Source organism: Oncorhynchus gorbuscha, linkage group LG01 (genome assembly GCF_021184085.1).
Source record: "Oncorhynchus gorbuscha isolate QuinsamMale2020 ecotype Even-year linkage group LG01, OgorEven_v1.0, whole genome shotgun sequence".
In the NCBI taxonomy this organism is placed as follows: domain Eukaryota; kingdom Metazoa; phylum Chordata; class Actinopteri; order Salmoniformes; family Salmonidae; genus Oncorhynchus; species Oncorhynchus gorbuscha.
The window spans coordinates 75,768,236-75,791,325 of NC_060173.1; the positions used below are offsets into that span (position 1 = coordinate 75,768,236).

A 23,090-nucleotide genomic window follows, 5' to 3' on the forward strand; every position below is an offset into this window, starting at 1 on the left:
AGAGAGAGAGAGAGAGAGAGAGAGAGAGAGAGAGAGAGAGAGAGAGAGAGAGAGAGAGAGAGAGTGTGCACGCATGTCTGTGTGAGATGCGGTTAATTCAAGGATTGGACTATAAAGCCACACCAAGACTCGTCAATAGGCAGAAATGGAACGTATTATCAAAAGCAATGGACTACCTTAATCAAGTAGGTAAACATCTAGGTGTGCTTTTAGTTTCTTTAGTGGAAAGTCAAGTATAGCAGGGGCACTATTCAATCAAAACCGGCACCCGGTAATTGCCGTTTTCCCATTAATTATATTTTTTTCATGACTCATGATGTACAATTTGAATGTGGCTCCTCACCAATTAGTTATTCAGTGGGAGCTTTACACACACACACACACACACACACACACACACACACACACACACACACACACACACACACACACACACACACACACACACACACACACACACACACACACACACACACACACACACACACACACACACACACACACACACACACACACACACACACACACACACACACACACACACACACACACACTTTAAAAGGCAGTTATAAATAGGTGTGGCATACTACAGCTGCCTTTTCTTTAATCAACCCTGTCTGTTGAGCCAGTACCTTACCTATTCTCAGCCCTACAAGTTACAGATGCATACGCCCCAATTTATAAAGGAAATTACCAAGTATTGCAATCATTCAAATAAATGAAATAAATGTTTAATAATGCAATAAATGATTAGAATACAATACAATTAAATACAGGAAGAGAGAAGATGCTTTGATGAAAGTAACAAAAATGATACAATCTTAAATCAGCTTTAATAACTGGATGATGCTAAACATAGTTTAGGTTAGGTCAGTTTTCACAACTCATAGTCTACCACAAATGTATTCAGGGTAATCTAATCATCCATCTCTATATGACTACTGGCTGACCATTTCAACTAATGGGTAACACTTCATTGGGTTAACTCAACTTCATTGAGTTACTCAGAGTATAGTGTTGAATGTATACTCACATTCAACCAAATTGACACTTATGTATGAGATACTATTAACATTTTTGTGCTTAGAAGATTTTATCTAGGGAAAATGGCAATATCATGAATTTCTCTGTAATGACTGCCCATAAAATGCTTAATGACATATTATTAGTTTTAAAGACCATTTAACAAACAAAATGTCCTATTTGTAATTAATATGTGAGATAGTGGCTGGGGACTTTGGCCGGAGACGCATCCCGTAGGCTATGCTGCCGTCCATCAATCATAACACATCATAATGGGCCATGTCAAATGCAATTCAGTTAACTCTGATGGGTTGCCAGATTGATTTGTCCTCAACCACCAGGCAGGCAGGAAGCATGATTTTGGAGGAAGTAAAACGACTGTAGTCGCTTTTTAGTTTGAACTCTGTCCATAGAGCACAGGGACACAGGTGGCCTATCAGAATGCAGCAGATTGTGCTGTGGCTTCGTCCTCCTTGGTCTGGGTTGACAAGACAAATCATTTTGTGGAGGTGCTGTTTGGTTCCCCCTGGGGAGCTGGGGGTGGTGCTGATGCCCAGATGAGGTGAGCCAGGAGCAGAACAACAGATGCTTTCACTGAGGGGAGAGAAGCCGCACAATGGTCTATACAGGAACAACTTTATAATGCAGACAGAAAATGAGAAAATGTCAGTCACTGCAGTGCAATAAATAATAGTGTGCGTAAAATTACATGTATTTTAAAACATCTACACATGTATGTTTATATAATGAATGTAAATAATGTGCATATATGCCTATGTCTAAGACAGTAAGACTGTAATAAAAAAATATCAGTCCATCACTTAAGAGAGAATAAATTGACCAAAGCATGATAAGTCCTAGCGGATTAACGGCATACATTTGTCAACTGATCATGTTTAAGGTCCCCAGACAAATGGTGGTCTAAATTCTAATTTTGGTCATAATGCATATCCTACACCCTACGAAGAGTTGGGTTGCTTTTAACCCAGCATTTAGAGTGTATATATTTCCTGAGCATATGATATGGAACAAACACAGTCAGGCAGGTTTCCATTAAAACCCAGAATGATCAATGGGACCAGGACGTCACACATCAATTGTGGAAAAACCAACCCTTATGATCACATTGGTTTCAGTGGTCTACCATTAGGCTGCAAGACAACAAGGTGCAAATGTCACACATTCTCTTTCAATGTGCCCTGTCAAATGAATGCCATTTGCACACTTTGAATATGATATATAAAAATGTTTAGTTTGCGATATGAGAATAATAAATAATATATATATATTTTTTTATATATGTTGGTGTTGAAGAATTGTTATATTTTGAAAGGCTTTGTAATAAGAATGACCTCAATTCAATAGATGATTTTATCCAATTTAGCCATACATGCATACATTTTACGAATAGGTGTTCCCGGGAAACGAACCCTCTACCTTAGCATTACAAGCGCCACGCTCTAACAACTAGCCCTACTGTAGCCATGATTTTCATAAATTAACACTGAGAATAGATTGATGGAAATACTGAATCAATCAAAAGGAAAAAATATTGAACATAATTAGGGGATTCATTTATTCTAATAAACAAAGCTAGTGTTGTTGTATTGTTATATCTCCAACGTTCATACATTTAACCACTCATTATCTACAATTGTTCAATAGGAAACGCGTTAGGCACACTGATCAAATCATTATACTGTCTTGCATGTATGCAAAAAAAACATACAATAAGCATTTTTCAAACATTCATTCATCCCCATTGCTTTTAGCAATATGAGACAGTATTTGAAGTTTTAAAAAATGATTGTCACTTTGACAAAAGGGCTATAACAATTAGAGAGCGTCTAGATATTAAATTACGTGAGTGTTTGTCAAAAAAGTGAGAGCTAATTTCTTCTAATTATTGGAGATGTGCGTGTCTACAGTGTCTAAGTATAGGCCTGTTCTGTCCTACATTTTCGCAAACTGTCGAGAACAGAACAATATAAACTGGTTCTTATGTGGATACTTGACCATTCATGTATCTCTGTCTCTGTCTCTGCTGTTGGTGAAAAGTGGATTCATCATCTGGGCATCAGTGGTAGGACATGTCATTTTGACAAAGTCTCCCAAAGCGCCCTTTAGGCTACTAATATGCCCCAATAATGCCTGCTTCTACCTCTTTGGATGGTCTTCTGTCCGTCACCAAAAAGTTGATCATTCCCTCCGACTTGATGAGAAGATTGCAGCCCAAAAAGAAAATACCGAAAACCACCGTGAGCGATAACACGCACATAACTGCTATCTGGACAACTCTCATGAGAAAGAGACTTCTCTCATCCGGAGTCGCCGCCACGAAGCCATTATCAGTCACCACTGATGAAAAGTTACAGCAAAATATATCTTCAGTCTTATTGAAAAGTCCTGCACTGTCCGTTTGATTGAAAGCGGTAGAATTCATCTCCACTTTTCAATTTTCAGTTGGCACAACCAAAAAGAGCCAAAAGAGCACTTGATTAAAAAAAATCCAGAGAAATTCCCCACAACTGCAGAAAAAGATGGTTAGTGAGTAAACACCTTTAAATCAGGTAGGACTATATTTGTTCTGGTGTCTATCAGTCTGCTTTGGCGTCGCATTACTAGACGTTTCCAAGTTCCCTCTTCACAGCCTCAGTGCATTTATGATGTTACTTACAGCAACCCGTGGTTATTATACCTGGTTGGGTGAAACCATTTCAGAAAGCACAGGAGACTGCTGTTTTCCAAGAGCATACAGCAATAGCGCCGCCATGAGCATGAACCATGCGTAATTGTATGGCTGAAAACCATTTATTTAAAAAAAAATGTAACGAGGCAAGTCAGTTAAGAACAAATTCTTATTTACAATGAGGGCCTATCCCGGACGACGGCTGAATGTTATACAGCCTGGATTCGAACCAGGGACTGTAGTGACACCACTGAGATGCAGTGCCTTAGACCGCTGTGGCACTTGGGAGCCCATGCGACTACCCATCCCATCCATCCCATTAATGGGAAAAAGATATGCAATTTGGTGAAAACTTGAAACTTTGGATTACATTTCCAATAGCACGATGATTTTTTACAATGTAGTTGAGCAAATATTTATTGTTGCCTACCATCACAGTCTTTACCACTGTCGAACCCGCATTCTTAAACTCTAATTTCAGATGTGGGTACAATGTGCTTGAACGAGCTCGCACGACGCGTCGGGTAGTCAGGGTTGTTGCTTTTATTTCGGAATCATTCCATCGGTCCCAATGGACGTGAAGGCCAAACTCTGTCGTCCCCGCACTTTTGGCACGCAAAATCAAGTGCACGTTATATTCAATACTTTTATTGACATCTAGTGGATGTCATGTAGAATATCTAACATTAATGAATTAATTAAATGTATAAATGTAAATGATTTATAAATCATTTAAGGATTATATGCATGCATTTTCGTTTTCCAATTGCATCCAAACGCATCAATTCAAATCAAATCAAATAAATCAAATGTTATTTGTCACATTCCACGAATACAACAGGTGTAGAGGGGTATAGACCTTACAGTGAAATTCTTACTTACAAGCCCTTAACCAACAATGCAGTTTTTAAGAAAAATGAGTGTTAAGAAAGTATTTACTAAAATAAACTGAGGTAAAATAATAAATAAAAAAAGAATAATAATAAAAAGAAGCAAATAGAAAAATAACAAATAATTAAAGAGCAACAATAAAATAACAGTAAAGAGGTCATATACAGGGGGAACTGGCATAGAGCCACATGTACATGTAGGTAAAGTTACTATGCATAGAAAATAAAAAGAGAGTAGAAGCAGTGTAAAAAGGGGGGGGGGGCAGATAGTCCAGGCAGCCACCTGACCAGCTGTTCAGGAGTCTTACGGGGGGCAGAAGCTGTTAAGAAGCCTTTTGGACCTAGACTTGGTGCTCTGGTACCACTTGCCATGCGGTAGCAGAGAGAACTGTCTATGACTAGGGTGGCTGGAGTCTGGCAATTTTTAGGGCCTTCCTCTGACATCGCCTGGTATTAAGGTCCTGAATGGCAGGAAACTTGGCCCCAGTGATGTACTGGGCTGTACGCACTACCATCTGTAGTGCCTTGTGGCCTAGCAGTTGCCATATCAGGCGGTGATGCAACAGGTCAGGATGCTCACGATGGTCCAGCTGTCAAACTTTTGAGGATCTGGGGACCCATGCCAAATCTTTTCAGTCTCCTGGGGAATAGGCTTTGTTGTGCCCTCTTCACAACTGTCTTGGTGTGTTTGGACCATGATAGTTCGACTGGTGATGTGGACACCAAGGAACTTGAAGCTCTAAACCTGCTGCACTACAGCCCCATTGATGAGAATGGGGGCTCGCTCTGCCCTCCTTTTCCTGTAGTCCATGATCATCTCATTTGTCTTGATCACATTGAGGGAGAGGTTGTTATCCTGGCACCACACTGCCACGTCTCTGACCTCCTCCCTGTAGGCTGTCTCATTGTTGTTAGTGATCAGGGCAACCACAGTTGTGTCGTCAGCAAACTTAATGATGGTGTTGGAGTTGTGCGTGGCCATGCAGTCATTTGTGAACAGGGAGTACAGGAGGGGACTGAGCACGCACCCCTGAGGGGCCTCCATTTTGAGGATCAGCATGGCAGATGTGTTGTTACCTACCCTTACCACCTGGGGGGCGGTCCGTCAGGAAGTCAAGGATCCAGTTGCAGAGGGAGGTGTTTAATCCTAGGGTCCATAGTTTAGTGATGAGCTTTGTGGGCACTATGGTGTTGAACGCTGAGCTGTAGTCAATGAATAGAATTCTAAAGTAGGTGTTCCTTTTGTCCAGGTGGTAAAGTGCAGTGTGGAGTGCAATAGAGATTGCGTCATCTGTGAATCTGTTGGGGCGGTATGCAAATTGGAGTGGGTCTAGGGTTTCTGGGATAATGGTGTTGATCAGCCTTTCAAAGCACTTCATGGCTACAGACGTGAGTGCTACGGGTTGACAGCCATTTAGGCAGGTTACCTTAGTGTTCTTGGGAAAAGGGACCATTCTGGTCTGAGCTATGCATATCTTTTAAATTATTATTATGCCCAATGTTTGGACAGAACTATAGCTCTAAGACCTAGCCTACTGTACATTTGCTGTATTGATATGAATGCCTAACTTTTAAAATACTTATAAATGTAATGCGTTTGGAAGCTGAAAGATTACTAAATGTTCCATTATTGGGATAATAGACATGAACATGCTACACCTCTGGCCATCCCTGGCTCGCAACTACCGGTAAATCATCAGCAGATGGCAGTGTTTTATACTATTTGATGTAGAAAAGTGACACCACTGTTTGTGAACAGAGCTGTGCCAAGAAAGTCTAGGTTGCAAAGCTGGCATACTCAACACATTATCTGTGTATCAGTTCAGTTTTGTTGTGATCATAATCAATGCCAGAATGAGAAATTATTAATTATTCTGGGTAATATTGGTTTGTAATGTACAACATGTGTTATACTTATCTAGGTTGAATTGGCATATAATAATTAATATTATTATTCATATAGGCTATATCGACCCATTACTCAGGAAGCACCAAACTACAGTCACACAATTTCAACCAACGGGTTATAACTATTTATTCATGATTTACACAGCCTACATTTGTACAAATAATGAACTGTGTAAAAACTGCAGTACTTACATTATCATATAGCCAACATATCATTCATATTAAACTCAAAATTAGGAAGGTGTATGTACAGTATTTGAGTATTGTGCGTAGGCTATTTCCCATGTGATGGACACGGAGAAAAATACATTTACCATACGCCCTTGGTGCTATGAGCATGGCTTTGTGATCGACAAGACTTACAGCCAACCACGGATGAGAAAAATTACATTTGCCTGTACTGCTTTCACGTTAGATTGTACCAGAACGTATCGCTTGTCCGTCTGCGGTTACCCGGCTATATATGATTCTTTCGGAGAATAGGTGGATCCAAAGACATCATTTGCGCTGCATATCAAATAGAATGCAAGGGAACTCGTTTACAATGTATCGGTGCGGGTCGGGTCGTGACTACTGCAATGCATTCTGAAGAGGGACCAGGAGAAACGTTAATAGGTATCACGCAATAACGGTTGCCAACCAGCAACATCATAGGGACGTGAAATTATGCTCTTCGTTCATATATAGGTTTCCTGTCTGCGGGACCTTTGGATTGATTCTTTGATGTAAATAGAATAATATCGAAGTAGCCTAATAGGCCGATCATTTCAAGCAATCAAACATTATTTGTGAATTAGGCTATTAGTGTTGTTAACCCAATGCAACATGTTGTTGGCAGTAGAGACTTCCATCATTGCATTTATTGATTCACAGAATACGTATTTTCTGTAAGTATTGAAGTTTTGTTATTTTTACTGTAGCCTACAAAATTACATTTTATGAATGACGTGTTTTCATCTTTCAGCATTTGTTTGGGACAGTGTTCCATTTATATATTAAGTCTAGACTGTCTATTAGATATTACAAGACATGTGGGTATTCCTGTTTGATTGAATACTAATACATATTTGCAACATTTGTTGTAATATTGTTACTAGCATTCCAATTAGAATATTTTAGCATTGGTAGAGAAAGCAGGCCAAAGTTGTAGCCTGGATATAGGCTACACCTTGACTTCTGCAGCGTTTTGAAGTCAATAGCCTACTCATCCATCATAATGACTGGATTATCGTGGAGGTCAGATATCATGGATAAAATGTAGTCATACAATATGGTAGTATTTTACCTCTAGAGATATAGGTGTGACTTAGGGTTGGGGTCCATTCGAAGTCAGGCAATTCAAGAAGTGATTTGAATTTTAAAACCCGAAAATGGAAAAATCTTGAACATACAGCGCTTCTCTTTTTGAGCTTATTGAACAGTAATTGAAAGTAGATGGCCTTCAATTATTTAATTGGAATTTCAGTTTACTTCCTGAATAGACTGCCTTGACTACCCTTCAGTGAGGCATTGGTAACAGTAAAGGAGTTGCAGGGCCGGCGCCAGAACGAATCAGTTGGATGGACATTTGATTTCTATGGGCAGGCATGTATTCTTAAAGTGACCTCTTATATGGCACATTTTTGTTATGGGTGTTATGGTAAAGACTCAAAGCGGCTCTTGAGTTTCAAGTTTGGGGAAGCTTACAATTTATCCTACCATTTATACCTATCTGCATGCCAGTTATGATTATATTCATATGCGCATTTTGTGGAACAGTTTCATTTCATTAATAACATTTTCCGTTCTCAAAATCATTGTCACGTGGTGAATCATAAACATCTGAATTAAAATGATACAAATCTTAAGGTTAAAATTCAACTAATGTAAGAGCACCAGCCTCTACCATATTGATATACCCTGATCCATTGGCAACAAAAGAAATGAGCGCATGGAACTCAGAGATAGCCTATAGCCCAGGCCAATACAGCAGTAGGCCTATAACTTAGTCAACAAAGCAAAATACACAGGCCTAAAGCTGACAAATAAAAACAGAAGAAAATATCCTGATGAAAATGAAGGTTCTTTCAATCGCATTAATCTCTCATATTCCGCCTGTCTGCCTCCCTTTCTGTCGGTTTTCTTGAGCTAGCGCTATGTGAAGTGCTACATTGTATCAACCAGCCTATTTTTGTTCCTCAGAGTTTCCCGCGCCAGTGAGCTCGGGACAGACAGCTGTTTTTTTTAACGACATTCCACTGAATATAAAGAGACTTCATTGACTTACTGTGCGAGTTGAAGAAAACATCCATGAGAAGCGAAGCATATTAGTTATGGACGTGGTGAGTTAATTAAGACAATCAGGAAGCAAATCAAAACTCGTAAATTATGGTTATGAATAAACCCTTCAAACAGCATTTCCACTCCGAGAATGAGAATAGTAACATTAAATGACTGTCATTAATACATGTATCAACATAAATTAGTGGAACCAAATTATGGAGATTAATGGTACATTTAGTACGCCTACTGGTGACATGTAATGGGGAATTGATAAAAAATAAACAATCAAGGGGCAAACAATTCACACAATGAATGCTCAAGAATTGGTGGGAGACAGCTGAGACAATTCTGGAGAGCTGAGTGCATGCAATCTGGAGAGAGACAGGCCATATCCTCTTCTTCTTGTCTCAACATTTAAAATTAAATTCAAAGACACATTGTCTTCACACATTAGAGATGCTTTTCACTGACAGCAGCAACTCAATAATCAGCCAGACATATTGCCACACACACTGCCCAAATTGCATGCTTCCCAAATAGGCATAGACCTATGCACTTGTGATTTGAAACGATACTTAGCAAAAAAAACATTTGTATTTAAAAAAAAATGTCTCTCCAATTTTGATCTTGCCTCATCGTTGTAACTCTTGTAAATCCCCAAGAGGTGAAGGTCAAGTCATGCATTCTCTGAAACATAGCCCGGAAGCCAGCCGAACCAATCTGTCGGCGGAAACACCGTTCACCTGACGACTGAGGTCAGCCTGCAGGTGCCCAGCCCACCACAAGGAGTCACTAGAGCACAATAAGCCAAGTAAAGCCCACCCGGCCAAGCCCTCCCCTTACCCAGACGACGCTGGGCCAATTGTGCGCCTCCCTATGGGACTTCCGATCACGGTCGGTTGTGATACAGCCCGGGATTGAACCCTGGTCTGTAGTGACGCCTTTAGCACAGCTGTGGATGCCCCACAGCTTTATAAGAAGCTAATGATCCTCCATGGCTAAATCATGCTCTCTGGTGAAGTATTTTAATGATTTTATTTAGACATGAGTAATTATATAATTTTGCCTGAAACCAGAGATCTGTGGGCCTATATAATGCCATTCAATTTTCTGCGTTCCGTCCATTATTATGAGCCATTCTCCCCTCAGCAGCCTCCACTGGTGTACATATATCTTATGTCCATAGAAACGCATTGGACTCAGTCTGGACAGATTTTACGAAACAGCACCCCTCTGTTTTACTATAATATATTATGTAGCCCATGTATCCGATGCTGTCTGGCCAGAAAAAGTATGACATGCCATACTGTTTTTGTCCAGACAGCATCAGATACATGGTCTACAAATACTGAGACAGAGGGGCGCTGTTTATCTGAGATTGACGCGTCTTTCTGTCGGCGCCCGTCTCTGTCAAATAAATGATCAATATTTCCGTATTTTATTTGGGCAGGCAAGGAGGCACAGTAGGGTGGGCCAGGCCTCCTAATGCCCACCCATAACACCGGCCCTAAGGAGTGGGTTGGTTCTAAAATAGGTCAACAAGTTACGTCTCACTTAGCTTATTTGTTATGGACAAGGTGTCTTTAGATCAGTTCAGATGTATAAAATAACAGATGAGAGTCAATATGTTCCCTCTAGTCTCTATCTGTTAGTTGCTGAGTGAAACTTTTTATTTAACTAGGCAAGTCAGTTAAGAACAACATTTTTATTTTCAATGACGGCCTAGGAACAGTGGGTTAAATGCCTGTTCAGGGACAGAACGACAGATTTGTACCTTGTTAGCTCAGGGATTTGAACTTTCAACCTTCCGGTTGCTGCTCCAACACTCTAACGCTCTAACCACTAGGCTACCCTGCTGACCAAGGAGTGTGTTCTTGGCTTTCCACCATATCACATTCTGTGGGTTGTCTCTCACTTTATAATGGTCTTAATCAATAGTGATACTATATTTACGTTACACCAGGGTTGACCAACCCTCTTCCTAGAGATTTATGGTCCTGTAGGTTTTAAGTACAACTCAAATAAAGCATAGCCTTGTATGATCATGCTGATCTCACGAGATTACATACATGTCTTTGGCTACAATTTCAACTGTTTTACTGAGTTACAGTTCATATAAGGAAATCAGTAAATTGAAATAAATAAATTAGGCCCTAATCTATGGATTTCACATGACTGGGCAAGGGGTGCAGCCAAGGGTGGGCCTGGGAGAGCATAGGCCCACCCACTGGGGAGCCAGGCCCACCCACTCGGGAACGAGGCCCAGCAAATCAGAATTAGTTTTTCCCCACAAAATGGCTTTATTGAAGACATAAATAATCCTCAATTTCATCATTTGTCCAGGTGGCTGGTCTCAGATGATCCCGCAAGTGATGAAGCTGGATGTGAAGTCCTGGGCTGGCGTGGTTACACATGGGCTTAATGAAAAATTATCTGAAATGACGTTGGAGGCGGCTTCTGGTAGAGAAATGATCACTAAATTATCTGGCAACAGCTCTAGTGGACATCCCTGCAGTCAGCATGCCAATTGCATGCTCCCTCAAAACTTGAGACTTCTATGGTATTGTGTTATGTAACAAAACTGCAAATTTCATTAACCCCAGCACCAGCTTTTATTGTACCTTTGTAATGATCATGATATTTAATTAGCTTCTTGATATGCACACCTGTCAGGTGGATGGATTATCTTGGTAAAGGAGAAATGCTCACTTAACAGGGATGTAAACAAATTTGTGCACAAAATGTGAGAGAAATAAGCTTTTTGTGAGTATTTAAAATTACTGGGATATTTTATTTCAGCTCGTGAAACATGGGACCAACACTTCACATGTTGCATTTATATTTTTGTTCAGTGTATATATACGCTCACCAGATCAGGATCCAGGCGTGCGATAGAACAGCAAAATATATTGCAATTATTCTTCACCATGCTGCTCACCTCAGTTTAGCCAACAAAACAAAAACAATTACAAATGCACCTGGGGCGACCAGTGGCGCTGTTTCAACCTTTGCCGATCTCAGCTTTAACTAGCTGTTTCGGGTATGTTGGATTAGGGTTTGACTGAACCTACAGGACAGTAGAACTCCAGGATAGGGTTTTGGCAGCCCTGCATACACTAAAGAAGTGTTTCCAATAGATATGACACTAGTGTTCGCTCATGTACTTTAGTAGCACAGCACACCTCTTCCCTTTGTTATTTAAGCTGTCACAGCAACCCATTGGATTGGAGCGAAGGACAGATTTAAGAGTATCAGCCCTATAGTCCATCCTGATAATCATTTCATGTATCCTGAAGGCCCAACGCTGGATGATTTGTGCTGATTTCTCATATTCTGAAAAAAGAGAAAGATTGGGCTCAAAGTGCTCTCTGTCATAATTGCTGACTTCAGATCCCTCCCTGTACACAAGAGAAGTTCAGTCTGCTTCTGGATTGTACTCAAGTACTTCAGATAACTGTGTTTGTGATCTAAGAATAAACCAGTCAGAAATGGTAGAGAGTATTAGACCTTATTTGACCCTTTGCTAAGCCCCACCCCCCTTGGTTACTGTTGCAACCTCAGACAACAACAGGAAGCCCAATTCCCCTTTCTAACCACTGGCGAAATCCCCTCACAATGATCTCAAACTGTGTTTTTAATACACAATGAAATTAAACACAGACTACCCCTGGTATGTTGTGGTGGACTGTCATTACAGTTGCTACACAGGAACCTGGTAAAATGAAGGTTGTAGTGTGGCTAGCCACTGGATGGCTCTGAATGCACTGTCAGCATGCAGCCAAAGTTACTAACCACTTTTGGAGCTAAATAGTGCTCTTAAATCATATCCCGATGTCGACAGCAGATTAATGTTGTTTTCATAACATTCTAACATACATTTAGAAAAAACAAGTTATATTAACTGGCTCGCTAGCGTTAGCAAGGTTGGGTGGTCAAGAAGACTGAGAACTAGCTAGCTAACTAGCTGAGCTAGCAAACAATGAAACAAAAGTATACTTTTGGATTCTAAAAATACTAAATCAACAGTCTCTGCATTTCAGAAATCACAGTAGCAAGTACCCCTGTTGCACTGTTCAATTATTTAGTAATTTAAACAACTCATTTTTGGATGAAAACTCTTTGATTTTGTAATGCCTCAGTGGCTTTGATGTGATTCAAACGTAAACTTGCCAGAGGTTTTGGACTTGATGACAGTTGCTATCCATTCAAGATCTGTGATTGGTTGCCCAAACTTCTGGGGCAAAGCGAATTGTCAATTGCCATTGTTTGAGCAGCCTTGCTTGATGAGTAGAAGCCTATGGATACTGTAACTGTCACAGAGCCTGAGCTGTCAATCGATGTAACACTTTTGGCTCCGTGGGTAAAGTACCAAAGCTCTGGTGAAGTCAATAATGTTTGATGTTGTTTAGACAAGTGTTTCAGCTGAATTGTGTGCTGTAATGAAGGGCGAGTCTAGAGGCGAAAGAAACGCACGCCTATTTAGGCGAGGTGCTGGCTAGCGGAGTAGAACATTTAAAAAAATGAAAGGAGAGCGGCACACTCTAGTAATGAAGGAGAGACCTTGTTGCAGTGCACTGCTCAACAGACAGGAAATATTAATCTGTGCAGATGGTTGGACTAATGACCCAGCCGCTTCAGAGGGGACTGCTATCGTCACCTCCAGCGTAGTTGGTGGCACCAGACCCAAACATAGCACTCGACAGTACCAAGCAGATGGTCGAGCAGGGACGCAGCAGACATGATCAGATTTTTTGTTAGCAGAAATTACCATCAAATTAAATATGGTGAAGGTAGTGTAAGGTTCCATGCCCAATGTTACTAGGTGTTGGTGTCTTGGATATCAAGCAGAGTCATGGAGTTTTTGAAATACATGATAAGATTTAGATCTGAATACCTTATCACCAAAATCGATACATGGGTATACATTTGTATGGTTTGGGAAAGTCCTTTGCGACTGATGACAACATTGCACACAAGGGAGTCTTTCTTTTTTTGGACTGTCATTCTCGAAGCCTTTTGGGGGGTAGTGTCCAACCTTATATAGCCTACACATCTGGTTAAGCTTTGTAGGCCTACTTATGACAGTTCAACCAAAAGTACATTGACATTTTCGGTAACATACTGTACTTTTGTTTTAGTTTACGGTAACTTAAAGGTAACCTACTGCCAGTAAGTTCCTGTAAAAACAACATTTTTTAAATGTTATAATGTCGATATGGACACCCTGGCTTGTTTTTGGATGAGGCAACAGATAGCCCAGGGCAGGCTAGTCATCTACTGTGATGGACATAGACAGAGAGCAGAGATGATGCTGGTAGTACAAAGACAACACTACACTGCCCTATGCTGCAGGAGAATGATACGGACATGAGATCAGTCAGATGTCGTGGGGAGGAGGCTAGAAGGGTGTTACAAGAATCACCCATTGGCACGGGGGCCTTGAGCATATTGGAGAATGCGGGTAAACAAAAATGCAATGACACGCACGCACAAACACACATGCAAAAACACACAAACACGCGCATGCTCACACACACACACGGTCTTGTTTCTGTTGACATGTATTATTTTTGAGTGGTTAGATGATCGAGTTTCTAGAAACTTAATGCACCACAGAACAGTCCAATACTAGATTTTGTGTGTAAGACACAAAATATTTGATAGTCTATTACGTCATTATGGCCTCCTTGCCTCACCAAAATAAAAATGTAAGACTTTGGCATCATAGATATTTCTTTACAATAATGCAAATGTTTCAGTCACACAAGCCTTACTGTACATCATTAAATTGGATTGGAGATTGACATTTTTAGAAGGAAAATATTGCATGCTCTATTTGAGTTGTGATCTAACCAATCACTATCTTGCCGGAGTTGTTGTCAGGTAGCTATGTAATGGTTCATATTACGAGTAATCTCTCCATGTTGTTGTCTTCTGACTGACAGCTGCTTCTTATAGACCTGTCTTTTCCTTTGCCATTTGACATGCACACGGTTTCATACAGGCTGAATTGAATGCAGCTTGTTGCCTCTGACTGTAAGCCTATAATTCCAGTCAGAGAAAGTCATATTCCAGAGGAAATGATGGTGTTTTTCATGTTGAATACTAGTGAGGCATTCACTTAATTCCATTGAGATTTCTGTTCCCCACAAACATTCTCATTGGACTGAAATCTATCTGCCTGGTCCAGGCAAAGCAGCCAATAACACCAGAGAGGATAAGCAGACTCTGACGGAGGAATTTGCTTGCTGCTTTCCTCTGAACTGGAAAAATACCAAGTCATCGTCAACAGCTATGTTCCATACAAAATGTACAGGTAACTTCCCAAATAATGTAAACACTTGCGTAAATGAGGGATACAAAGTATATTGAAAGCAGTTGCTTCCCATCACGTCTGCTCCTTCTCCCTCCTCTAAGGCACCCAGGCTGCTCGTTATGGTGCAAACCTGTCACCATCGTTACGTGCACCTGCGCCTGATCAGACTCACCTGGACTCCATCACCTCCCTGATTACCTTCCTTATATATGTCACTCCCTTTGGTACCTTCCCCAGGCATTATTGTTTCTGTTTCCTGTCTGCATTTCTTGTTTTGGTCATTAAATGATGCACTCCCTGAACTTGCTACCCAGCGCACTCGTTACACTTCCACACAGGTGTGGCTCCTGAGATAATTAAGCAATTAACATCCCATCAGGCTTAGGTCATGTATAAAAATGCTGGTCAGGCCATTATTTTGGCTACCATGGCTATGCCCCCATAGGATAACAATGCCCCCATCCACAGGGCATGAGTGGTCACTGAATGGTTTGATGAGCAAACGATGTAAACCATACATATGCCCTGGCTGTCTCAGTCACCAGATCTCAGTCCAACTGAACATTTATGGGAGAATCTGGAGCGGTGCCTGAGACAGCGTTTTCCACCACCATCAACAAAACACCAAATGATGGAATTTCTCTGGAAGAATGGCGTTACATCCCTCCAATAGAGTTCCAGCCACTTGTAGAATCTATGCCAAGGTGCACTGAAGCTGTTCTGGCTCAACACCCTATTAAAACACGCTGTTGGTGTTTCCTTTATTTTGGCAGTTAACTGTACATCTTCAAAGGAAGTAAGCGGTGGAAGCTGTATGGTGGAATCACTAAATTGAACAAGTCTTGTTCACTTCAGTGTCATTCTCCCAATGATCGATATTAACATTCCATAAGTGAAGTTTACTTTTGTACGGTTGTTAAAGTTCTCTATCTAACCATGTTGTTTGGTTTTGCTCTCATCTCTATGTAGCGGGATGCTGTCCCTGTGTGCCCCACGCTCAATCTCCCCTCCGCTGGTTTGAGTTCCTGCTCTCTGTCAGGGGCCCGCCTGCTGATTCCTCCCCGACACCACGTCACGTAGAGGGCGATGCGGCGGTTTGTCTACTGTAAGGTGGTGCTGACCACTTCGCTGGTCTGGGTGCTGGTGGATGTCTTCCTGTTGCTCTACTTCAGTGAATGTAACAAATGTGACGACAGGAAGGATCGCTCAATGCTGCCTGCTCTGAGAGGTGAGCCCTGAATTGAATAAACTGTATTAATACCACAGGGGGAAATTGGATTTGTCACCAGCAAGACACAACAACAACAATGCTTACTTCAGACACACACAGACAGAGCACTGATGGTTGGTGAAACAAGCAAAACTCATAACTTCTATAGAAGCCAATGGATTCAATAGAATATACTTTCCTCTGTAGATATGGGTTGGTGGTCCTGCGAAGCAGTCACCATGACAGATTTGCCAACTCCACAAGGTAGTCCAATAAAAATGAACACTATTCTTATGTTATTACCTTGCTATTACATTTGCGGAAAGTTTAGAGAACAAATACCACACTAAACTTCAAAGAAAAGCAACGGAGTTACTTGTTGAATCTCAGACTGAGTGCAGAATTAAGATACCTTACGTTTTTTTCCTTGAGAGTGAAAACCATGGTTACGTCTCAAATCCCTGGTTCAGGGCCGTTTCTAGCATTTTTTAAAGCTAATTTCTTGCAGTTCTATACATTTTGCCATGGGATGGTTAGAAAATGTTGCTGTTTAATGCTGATTTCCTGCAGTTCTACACATTTTGACATGGGATGGAGTGGCATTTTTTTCAGTTCTAAAGTAAATGTTCTGCCATTCTACACATTTTGCCATGACTTATGCCATGTTCCTATGATATTTGAGTGAGAGTAACTAACAAAATCATTGGGGGCCCCCTGGCTGTCAGGGCCCTTGGGCAGGTGCCTTGCATGTAATTCGGGCCATAATTATTACAAGGTTTAGATAGTAGGGTAGACTAACTTGTAAAATGTTAGCTGACATGGACTAATTGAGTGACTGTCAATACCTGACATAACAAGAGGGAAACTGATGAAGCACTACCACATTTTGAAATTGCTCGTTGTGTATTCCACTATCCTCACTAACAGTAAGTTGAGGCCCTTACTTCCTGGTTGGGGGTCCGTAGTGGCAGCGGTGCCTTAAGTGTATATTTATGTCACTTGTGCCTAGAAAAAGCACTGCCCTAGTTAATCAACCTTATCCACAGGAGTGTCCTTTCCTTCTTTGGCCCAGCATTTCCTTACATGTCCTTTCCAATAAGCAAGTTTACAAATGGCCCGCTAAGCTGCTTTCAAGGTTAGAATGGGGAGAGAAACTCCAGAAAGAAGCTAAAAATCTATGTCGCCTTCTGGATTCCAGACTAATTTCCATCACAACAGTGCCTGACGTTACATACGATTTACTTATGCTCTTAGTTCAATTTAAATGGTGTTAGCCGATTTGATACATGTGCTCGGCATTGAGTTCTTTTCAGACTCTAAATATATCAGTGTAAGCTTTTGGGGGAATGGATGGCTTAGTCCTTTGGCAGTCTGTCACCCATTCTCTGATTTACTGTTGCTTTAAGAGTCTGCTTTAAGAGTCTCCAATGAACATAATCAAATTGATTTGGTTGGCTAATGGTTTTTGATTGAGGCCTTTTTTTGCCATTCTTAAAGGGATAGTTCACCAACATGTAATTTTATAATTTGATTGAGTCCCTTTAACTCAGTACACTTATGACTAGTAGATACTAGTAAATACTACAGTTTCTGTGTAGTATTGTATATTTGATATTCCCTCGTTATGTTGAGATCACAACTTATTTATCTCATGATCACGACATAACAAAAGTTGCTTTGTCGTTATCACAAGATAATTATTTCATGATCATGACACAACAAAAGTTGTTCCCTTTCAGTCAGTCAACTTTAGTACAACATACAATGGGGAGTCGCACTCTTGCGACTTTGGTTGAAAGATCTACCATCATGACCGACAAGGCCAATGATATCCGCACCTCGCTGGAAGCCCCGCCTTCCACAGTTGATAAGCTCTGATTTAATTCCTTCATATATTCCGCTCTTCCCCTCAGCGTGAACCGGAGTGATTCACGCTACTAAAACAAACAATTGGAAGACGAGACTGTCTTAGGTTGTGCCACCTAAACTGTCCCATAGTGGTAGAGCGGGCTCACCCTCTGGGCGTTGTGTGCAAAAGGTTGAACTTGTTCTCATACATTTTCTAATCACAAACAATTAGTTATTCTTCAATTTGCTGTTGCAATGAGTAAGATGTCTAAGAAAACGACCAAGACGAGATCATGCCCCCAGTCATCGGTTGTCGTGGCATTTACCACGGACTCCAAGTCAAAGTTAAATGAACAGATGCGGTGGCTGCCTGGGCGTGGGGTATGCGGTGGCTGCCTGGGCGTGGGGTATGCGGTGGCTGCCTGGGCGTGGGGTATGCGGTGGCTGCCTGGGCGTGGGGTATGCGGTGGCTGTCTGGGCGTGGGGTATGCAGTGGCTGCCTGGCTCCTGTGCACTCTGTCACCAGTTACGGGAGGCTACTCGAGGTGCACAGGGTTTGCGTGCACCTTCGATGAAAAAGCAGCCCCCCGAGCACTTGGCTGGAGTAACCCCCAGAGCGAGGGTCCTTGGCACGGGTCTGAATGACCAGTGCTCCCCTCCGCAAAAACAGTACTGTGACAACAGTGCCGCCACATTTGTTAAACGGGGTACTACATCAGCCATTGCCAGAGCCCCCTGTGCCCGTAAAGGAGGGGGGCTTCATGCAGGCTATACAGTTACCCTTGTTCCAGTGTTCACAGGGTTCAAGGAGTATATCAATCTCCCCAGGGTGAGCGTAACAAGTTGGGTCACTGTCCACAAGGGGGTGCACCTCCCGCATTAGTGGCTCATTACTGGGATTCATTGCTGATTCCTGCCTGTACCTCACTAGTCCCTATGTGATACAGGTTATGGACGATTAGTTGTTGGAAGCGGAGTCGAGGGAACGAGCAGGGTTAGACATCATCACGCTATTATCCTACATGTAGTCTCTCTGGTTCATATGAGCACCCAAATGAGCTGCCTGTCTCCAGCTCAACACTTTTCATTCCTAGGAATAAGATAAAATTTCAAAGAAATGGGGTCCATTTTTCAGAGCTGTCTGTCCCATTCCCAGCTAGGTTACAAGGTGCTTTATCGCCAGTACCTATGTACAGGTCGGCAGGGTAACCCCCATGTTAAAAATAAATTGCCTGGCTCGCAGTTGGCGTTCCAATTCATCCCAAAGGTGTTTGATGGGGTTGAGGTTAAGGCTCTGTGCAGGCCAGTCAAGTTCTTTCACACCAATCTTGACAAACCATTTCTGTATGGACCTCACTTTGTGCATGTGGGCATTGTCATGCTAAAACAGGAAAGGGCCTTCCCCAAACGGTTACCACAAAGTTGGAAGCACAGAATCATCTAGAATGTCATTGTACTTTACTGGAACTTAGGGGCCTTCCCTTAACCATGAAAAACAGCCCCAGACCATTATTCCTCCTCCTCCAAACTTTACAGTTGGCATTATGCATTCGGGCAGGTAGTGTTCCCCTGGCATCCGCCAAACCCAGATTCGTCAGTCGGACTGCCAGATGGTGAAGCATAATTCATCACTCCAGAGCACGCGTATCCACTGCTCCAGAGTCCAATGGCGACGAGCTTTACACCACTCCAGCCGACGCATGGCATTGCCCATGGTTATCTTTGGCTTGTGTGCGGCTGCTCGGCCATGGAAACCCATTTCATGAAGCTCCCGATGAACAGTTATTGTGCTGATCCAGAGGAAGTTTGGAACTCAGTAGTGAGTGTTGCAACTGAGGACACTTGGCGGTCCCGTTCTGTGAGCTTGTGTGGCCTACCACTTTGCGGATGAGCTGTTCTTGCTCCTAGATGCTTCCACTTCACAATAACAGCACTTACAGTTGACCAGGGCAGCTCTTGCATGGCAGATATTTTTCAAACTGACTTGTTGGAAAGTTGGCATCCTATGACGGTGCCACGTTGAAAGTGACAGCTTTTTAGTAAGGCCATTTTACTGCTAATGTTTGTCTATGGTGATTGCATGGCTGTGTGCTTGATTTTATTCACCTGTCAGCAACGGGTGTGGCTGAAATAGCCGAATCCAATCATTTGAAGGTGTGTCCGCATATGTATGTATAGTGTATCTGCCGTCTCAAGAAGCAGGCAATCTGAGTGGTCCCTATGTCAAAGTCTCGTCGTTGTTGGTCAAACCTACTACTGTTGTGTCATCTGCAAACTTGATGATTGAGTTGGATGTGTGCATGGCCACGAAGTCATGGGTGAACAGGGAGTACAGGAGAGGGCTGAACATGCACCCTTATGGGGCCCCAGTGTTGAGGATCAGCAAAGTTGAGAGGTTGTTTCCTACCTTCACCACCTGGGGGCGGCCCATCAGGAAGTCCAGGACCCAATCGCACAGTGCGGGGTTGAGACCCAGGGCCTCAAGCTTAATGATGAGTTTGGAGATTACATCGTCTGCATCGTCTGTGGACCTATTGGGGCGGTATGCAAATTGCAGTGGGTCTAGGGTGACACGTAAGGTGGTGATATGATCCTTGATTAGTCTCTCAAAGCACTTCATGATGACAGAAGTGAGTGCTACGGGGCGATAGTCATTAACTCCAGTTACCTTTCTTTGCCTTCTTGGGTACAGGAACAATGGTGACCATCTTGAAGCATGTGGGGACAACAGACTGGGATAGAGAGAGATTGAATATGTCCATAAACACACCAGCCAGCTGGTCTGCACATGTCTAAGGATGTGGCTAGGATGCTGTCTGGGCTGGCAGCCTTGCGAGGGTTAACACGTTTATATGTCTTACTCACGTTGGCGCCACTGAGAAGGGAGTCCTTGGTAGTGGGCCGCGTCGGTGGCACTGTATTATCCTCAAAGCAGTCAAAGAAGATGTTTAGTTTGTCTGGAAGCAAGATTTCTGTGTCCGTGATGTGGCTGTTTTTCTTTTTGTAGTCCGTGATTGCCTGTAGACCCTGCCACATACGTCTCGTGTCTGAGCCGTTGAATTGCGACTCCACTTTGTCCCTATACTGACACTTCACTTGTTTGATTGCCTTGCGGAGGGAATAACTACACTGTTTGTATTCGCCCGTATTCTCAGTCATCTTTCCATGGTTAAATGCGTTTGTTTGTACTTTCTGTTTTGCGCGAATGCCACCAGCTATCCATAGTTTCTGGTTATTTATTGAACCTTTATTTAACTAGGCAAGTCAGTTAAGAACAAATTCTTATTTACAATGATGGCCTACCCCGGTCAAACCCGGACAACGATGAGCCAATTGTGCGCCACCCTATGGGACTCCCAATCACAGCCGGATGTGATGCAGCCTTTATTCGAACCAGGGACTGCAGTGACGCCTCTTGCACTGAGATGCAGTGTCTTAGACTGCTGCTCCACTCGGGAACCCTAGGGTAGGTTTTAATAGTCACAGTGTGAACAGCATCTCCTATGCACTTCCTTATAAACTCACTCACTGAATCAGCGTATAAATCTATATTATTCTCTGAGGTTACCCGGAACATGTCCCAGTGCGCGTGATCAAAACAATCTTGAAGCATGGATTCCAATTGGTCAGACCAGCGTTGAATGGTCCTTGTCATTGGTACATCCTGTTTGAGTTTCTGCCTATAGGAGGGGAGAAGCAAAATGGAGTCCTGGTCAGATTTGCCGAACGTAGGGTGAGGGAGGGCCTTGTATGCATCTCGGAGGTTAGAGTAGCAATGATCCAGTGTTTTGTCAGCCCGAGTACTACAATCGATATGCTGATAGAATTTAGGTAGCCTTGTTCTCAAATTTGCTTTGTTAAATCCCCAGCTACAATAAATGCAGCCCCGGATATATGGTTTCCAGTTTGCATAGAGAAGTGGAGTTCCTTGAAGGCGGTCGTCGTGTCGGCTTGGGGAGGATATACACCACAGTGACAATACCGGACAAGAATTCTCATGGGAGGGAGCATTTGATTGTGAGGTATTCTAGGTCCAGTGAATAGGACTTGAGTTCCTGTATGTTGTTACAATTACACCATGAGTCATTAATCATGAAAAAATACACCCCCACCTTTCTTCCCTGAGAGATGTTTATTCCCGTTGGTGTGACGCACAAAGAATCTCAGTGGCTGTACCAACTGCGACAGCATGTCCCAGAGAGCCATGCTTCCGTGAAACAGAGTATGTTACAATCCCGGATGTCTGTCTGTAAAGCAACCCTCGCCCTAATTTCGTCTACCTTGTTATCTAGAGCCTGGACATTACGAGTAAAATACTCGGAAGTGGTGGGTGGTGTGCGCACCTCTGAAGTTTGACCAGAAGGCCACTCCGTCTACCTCTCCTGTGGCGACATTGTTTTGGTTCAGCCTCTGGAAACAGTTCAAATGCCTTGGGTGGTTCAAACAAAGGATCCACTTCGGGAAAGTCGTATTCCTGGTCATAGTGCTGGTAAGTTGATGTCTCTCTGATATCCAATAGTTCTTCCTAGTTGTATGTAATAATACTTAAGATTTTCTGGGCGAACAATGTAAAAATTAATATATAAAAAAACTAAATACTGCATAGTTTCCTAAGGACTAGAAGCAAGGCGATCCTCTCTGTCGGTGCCATCTTGCTCCAGACTTCATAAGAAACAAGAAAAAGAGCCGTCTGACTCCATCTCAGTGCATTCTGTTTCTGGGTCTCGAGCTAGACTCAACTCAACTCACTCGCATAGCACACTTTTCTATCCCCACGGAGCGTGTTTGGGTTCCGGCTCTGCTTAGACAAATTTTGTCTGGGTCACAAAGTGCGTTTTTGCCAGTGCCTATGCCTACTGGGGATGATGATGATTGTTCCTGTGGGGCTATTGTTGATATGGCCTTTCCAGCGCTGAGTGGTAGCCGCTTACCTGAACGCATCTC

The 23,090-nt window shown here is 42.4% G+C and overlaps 1 protein-coding gene and 1 long non-coding RNA gene across 6 annotated transcripts in view; one reads left to right on the plus strand and one right to left on the minus strand.

The window, feature by feature from the left end:
- Window positions 1-709: 709 nt before the first annotated feature.
- LOC124016430 lies at window positions 710-3,826 on the minus strand. The gene is made up of 2 exons (XR_006835354.1): window positions 3,185-3,826; window positions 710-1,617 (listed from the first exon to the last, which is right to left on the minus strand). It is a non-coding gene; the product is annotated as an uncharacterized LOC124016430 (long non-coding RNA).
- Window positions 3,827-6,961: 3,135 nt separating this feature from the next.
- Window positions 6,962-23,090, plus strand: part of LOC124016484 (polypeptide N-acetylgalactosaminyltransferase 13) — a 72,897-nt gene continuing 56,768 nt past the window's right edge. For 3 of the 5 annotated variants that reach the window (XR_006835424.1, XM_046332210.1, XM_046332089.1), the window contains exons 1-2: window positions 6,962-7,397; window positions 16,058-16,316. Coding sequence is in view for 4 of the 5 variants with exons in the window: in XM_046332210.1 (XP_046188166.1) it covers window positions 16,175-16,316 (142 nt within the window). In the remaining variant the exon portion in view is untranslated. Of the gene's footprint in view, window positions 7,398-8,741; window positions 8,832-16,057; window positions 16,317-23,090 lie in introns of those variants that run through there. The other 2 variants (XM_046332137.1, XM_046332193.1) reach the window with 2 other exon arrangements.